The sequence below is a fragment of the Halyomorpha halys genome, unplaced genomic scaffold, assembly GCF_000696795.3.
Source record: "Halyomorpha halys isolate HHAL.00 unplaced genomic scaffold, Hhal_1.1 Scaffold228.1, whole genome shotgun sequence".
NCBI lineage: Eukaryota > Metazoa > Arthropoda > Insecta > Hemiptera > Pentatomidae > Halyomorpha > Halyomorpha halys.
Window position 1 is genome coordinate 381,817 of NW_027107268.1, and position 5,631 is coordinate 387,447.

At 37.0% G+C, this 5,631-nt stretch overlaps 1 protein-coding gene across 1 annotated transcript in view; it reads left to right on the plus strand.

The window, feature by feature from the left end:
• Positions 1-675: 675 nt before the first annotated feature.
• LOC106679874 (uncharacterized) overlaps positions 676-5,631 on the plus strand; it is a 36,246-nt gene continuing 31,290 nt past the window's right edge. The window contains exons 1-3 of the mRNA XM_014419259.3: positions 676-859; positions 2,422-2,954; positions 5,358-5,512. Of these exons, the coding sequence (XP_014274745.1) occupies positions 685-859; positions 2,422-2,954; positions 5,358-5,512 (863 nt within the window). The 5' untranslated portion in view covers positions 676-684. The remainder of the gene's footprint in view (positions 860-2,421; positions 2,955-5,357; positions 5,513-5,631) is intronic.

A 5,631-nucleotide genomic window follows, 5' to 3' on the forward strand; every position in this document is an offset into this window, starting at 1 on the left:
AAATATGAGTCCTAATAGAGCTATTTACGTTCCATAGTTCTCGAGATATAACTTTTTAAAAAGCAACATTTCATTAAAATGTTGTATGGAACGTACTGAAAGATCAATAATTAGTGAATTTATTTTGAAAAATCTATATCTCAAAAACCATTTAACGTACAGATTTCTATTAGCACTCAAATTAAAGCTAATGGACTATGAAGTAGTTTATGATGTTTATCTTCGTAGGAATAGTAGTTTTCATAAAATAATATATTTGTTCGGACAAATTTTCACTGGCCAAATTTATATTCATATGTGAATATCATAAAAACTACTACCCCTAAGAAGATAAGTGTCCTAAACTACTTTATAGAAAATTATATTTCCTTTATTTTGAGTGTTGGCAGACATATGTGCGTTTTATGGGTCTAGATATATATTTTTTAAAAATCCAACATTTTATACGAACAACTAGAAATTAACATTTTGTGAGTTTATTTTGTCAAATATCATATTAAAACTACTATTTCACCGGCGACACACATCTGTACGTCCAATAGTTTCTGAAATAAAGTTTTTCATAAATCAAACCTATTGTTCGAACAACTATAAATCAATTTATTTTATAGTCGTATATTTTTGTAGTCTTATCTCACTTAATATTCAGGAGACAAACTCTGTTTTCAGTTGGTGTTTTGCTTGATGACTGCAGTGTGCTGGAGTAGAGAAGTGGTGGCGCAATGCGGCAGTGACAACAGTACCAGTAATGGAACCAGTAGCGATACCAACGTGACCTGCGCAGAGTCCAGGGCGACTTCAGTCCCTTGCGCAGCTAACTGCACCCAGCCTGTTGAGAGCACGTCCCGGCTCCTACCAGGTTATATATATTCCTTTATACATAGCTCAATATATATTCCTACCAGGTGACCATATATTCCTACCAGGTTATATATATTCCTTTATACATAGCTCAATATATATTCCTACCAGGTGACCATATATTCCTACCAGGTTATATATATTCCTTTATACATAGCTCTATATATATTCCTACCAGGTGATCATATATTCTATTCCTAGAAGGGTAGCGTTGTTTGATTTACCATTGAAGGTAGTCTCTTGTGTAATTTTTTTTTTCACAAATATTTCTCTTTTAAGCCCAACAATGATCACTTTTACGTCCTAAAACTTTCATATTTACTATTTTAAGTTACCGTCTGCCCTAAAGTATTCTTTAATAATGTTGCTTGTACTCCTGTCGAACAGATCCGCTGCCTTCGACTGCATCTGGACAAATTACTAACTTGGAATTCTCGCACTAAACTGAAAAGACAGCAAACTGCACTTTGGTTCCGATTATTACAGCACTTACTAGACAAGCGGTCTAAACTTCCAATTCATTACAAAAAGACTGATCTACATGACTGTAATAAGGCCAATCTGGACATACGGAGTTGAGCTTTGGGGCTCCACTAAACAATCAAATTACTTTCATATCCAATCCTCACAATCCAAAATCCTTCATAAAATCCTCAATGCTCTTTACTTTCGAGAGTTCTTAGCAACTATGCACGAATGGCTACACTCGAAGGAACTCAGTTGCTTAATATGTGAGGGATCAATATCATACCACAGTTTGATGTTATTGTTTTGTGTCTCTTAACATAAATACCACACTGTTGTTTTAAATTACTAACTTCTCAAAACTTCCAATCCATTACAAAATACTGATCTATATAACAATAATAAGGACTATCTGGACATACGGAGCCGAGCTTTGGGGCTCCACTAAACATTCGAATTCCTCTCGTATTCAATCCTTACAATCCAAAATCCTTTGTAAAATTCTCAATGCTCCTCACTTTGTCACAAATAAAGTCATCTATAAAGACCTTAATGTTCCATATGTAACCGATCTGGTCAGAACCAGACATCAATCCTTTCATTATAGCCAACCAAACCCACTATTTCCTAACCTTCCCCTTTCATTCCTGACAATCCTCCGAGGCGCTTGAAAGAAAGATCCCCTCGAGACCGTATAATGTAGAAATGTTATTAGAATGCTACCAATGGGTACTTTCTCCACAAGCCAGTTTCATACTATAATAATCTAACATCAAATTAAATGAATGTATTTTTATGTAAATATAGTTGTAAATATAACAAATAAATTTTAAAAAAAAATATTATTTTTAGTTTGGTGGAGGTAAATATAAAATCTAAGATAATTATAGATTGTTAATTGTAACATGAGTAACTCTTTGTTGTCATTAACTTCACCTCATTTTTATATATTATCAGTGGAGAAAATAGGATTATTTTCGTCAGTCTCCTTTTTCATTGAATCCATTTTACGCATGGCGTAGATGTGTAACAATATATATCTTTTAAGAGAAAAACCAAATTGTTTTGATTACCTTTGTTACTGCATTCCTACAGGTGTTACCGTTGCGTCCAACAACGAGACATTCGAGAAACCTCTGTCAACGACAGCCCATTTCTCTCCCAGCCCGTTCCTCGGCGTCATTCCTGAGCGGCCAAGTTCTCTTGTGATCGGGGAAGTCTTCCAGGATACAGTCGCACCACAGGCGGTCACTCCGAGGCAGAAGACACTTGCTTTCCCGTCGAACCGGCCTGTTCAGGAGTATGCTCACCCGAGGGATACCTACAGGGAGTACCAGCGGCCGAGCGTCGAGATCCACGTCGAACCGGCTGGGACGGACTATGACAGGCCGGAATACGATAATTCAGGGCGACCCTACGGCAGTCCCGACGTCGATCTCACCGTACCCACCGGATACGGTAGTCCAGAAGGACTTTCGCCGAAGCCTGACGGCGTTCGAACGCACTCAGGTACAGCAGGCGGCGTCTATCCGAACCATGTCGAATTCAATGGATATCCGGATGGGAGACCCAAGCAGCCCTACTACGAAGGCTTCGAGAACGTCAAGAATCTCTTGAAACCGATAAAGGTGATAATCCATATTATATTATTATGCAATAATCAAAAAGTTTAGTGGTTTACTTTGATTAACTGTACATTATTCGAGAAAACATTCTGTATGTCTGATGCATACGGGGGAAGCGAGATATAAGAAATTCTTTGGGAAAGAACTAAGGAAGGGATGCACTGACCTGTTTCCTCTTTGATTTAGCTATCGATAATACAATTAAAGATTCTGGTATTTAAGTGGATGGAACATTATTTAGGTACAACTTTTTGCTTATACTCATGACATCCACACTGTAATGTGACGATTGTTACTATGAATTACTACTGAATCACTATTTTAGCAGCCTAGTTTCGTTTAAGGATACAAAACTTCATTTGCACACAACTATTTTACCCATTCTCTTTTATGGCTCCAAAACTGATAAGAAAAACAACAGTTTTTGTGAGATCCTGCCTGAAATTTCAGAGCAGTGATGGTTCACCACTTAAGGACATGACGAAAAAATCAGGAGCTCAAAGATGTACTTAAGCAGACGTAGTCCAGTATATTTGGTTAAATAGATTAAAGTGGCTCAAGAACATTGTTCGTGTGGCTAGGTATGGCCTACAAAAAAAAAAATAAAACAAAAATATATTGATAGAGGTACTTTGAATTGACTACGTTGACTCACTAGAACAGACACATAGGAGCTTATCATACTTTGTCTCTTCCTTTTGATATTTTTGCAGTCGATATTTCCGGTGTTCCAGAAAAATCTTGGAAGTTCATGAATAGGACGGCTTTTGGTTTAGAGAAACATTCAAGAAGTGCCTAGGCAAAACAATAATTATTTCATAAAAATATTAAGAAACAAAAAAATTGAGTAAGTTCCCTTTTGGGCAAGAACTATTTTCTCCCAGTTTTTAAATTCCTTTTATGCTTCCAATAAACATTATTTTTAGTTAGTATTAGGATATTAATAATATGAGAAGTTGGCTATATTTTGTAGAATGAGTTTGGAATTGATAATTAGTTCTAGTTAGGTTTTCCTTTAATTTGGAAATGCCATTTGTTTCTATTAAGTTTAATGTAAGGTTCTGTTCCTCAACGATATTACCAGAATTCTTGTTTTTGTTCTGAATTTTTTAATTATTAATTCCTAATTAATTGTATGACTTTTGACTTATGGAAAGTGAACAAATGAGTTTAATTGATTGTTATTATCTGTTACATTTGCTCCCCACCTTCCGCTGCGATGAAGGGCTTTACCCAAGATTTTGGGCCATCTCCGTTGGGTCTGATTTGTGGGGAGCCCACTGAAGAAACTAGATTGCATCCTAAATAACCAACATGCGTATCTGAGGCCATACATCACAAACTACAACTCAAGACAGTTCAATAACACATCACACGAAGACACATTAAGTTTTTTGACAAGCTCCCTGCCACCTTCAATCCCTTATTTCGTATGATCAACCCATCTCCCTTCCGCCTTATACATCTGCCCCCCTTAAATTCCTTCTTCTCTCTTCCCCCTCCTCTCTCCTTCCATTTATGTATTATTTTCTTTTTTAGAGGGATCGGGAAAAAAAAACGTGCTCGCTATTTTACTCTCAAGTAAAAAAAAAAAAAAAAAAAACCAATTCCTAATTCGTACCACTACTTGTGGACTTTTTATTCTTCAAATATTTGTGCTTAAACTATTTAGGAAATGACTATATGCTTACAGACTGTCTAAAACAGTTTTTTAGTTTATTGTATATTCAGAACAGAACTTGGAATATACTGCTCAAGGATAAATGATATTCGTTAACGACGCGTTCACAGAACCTCCTTATAGAATTTTCATTCCTTCTATTGCCCAATTTCCAAGTTCCATTTGTTTCGATTCTGTGACACACTAATTCTCAGTTTCCTGAGATCTCCCAGGACGTTGTTTCTATATCTACCTTGTCATATTCCTCTAGGCTATACTTCATAGGGACAGTTCTCATACACTTTCCTTGCCATCCTTACCTCTTCCATCCCAATCAAGTAACCTAGCCTCTTTAAACCTCTGTAGCTTGACAAAAGATGATATCCTCATGTCACCATATAATTCGTATGACTTCGTATTTTTTCTTCTTCGCCTTATACATATTTTCTGGACTAGCTCTATGATGCATACGGGCGATACGCCTTAGAGATCTATCCATCAATTGTGAATCGTTCTTGACGAGGGTCCAATCCTCACAGGCGCACGTCTCTACCGGCCGAATCAGCGTTTCGTTTAGCGTAATCTTTGTTTTACAATTAACATTTTTGCTTTTTAGCAATTTGGAAATAAAAATTATTTCAAGCCAGAAATATTCCGTTTATCATTACTTTCTACTAAATTATATAAAATGCTCATTAGATTACTTACTGGGATTGAGTTTTCTAAGCTCTTTAACGTTTGTACAGAGCCCTCCACCGTACCAGTTCGAGCCCAGCTTCGGGGCGGAGAAGCCGATCCAGGAGGACAACGGGGAACTGAACCACTACAGCTTAGCGTACCCTCCGGTCGGAGCCGAAGGGACACCGGCCGCCTACAACCAGTACCTCACCGAGCACGGCAAGTGAGTACAAGTCTACCTGAGTATGTATTAGAGTAGATTACAGAGGTTGAGAAAATGTCAATACTTTAAAAGAAATATATCGATATTTGTATGAAGTGCACCTTCAACTTAAGTTCTGG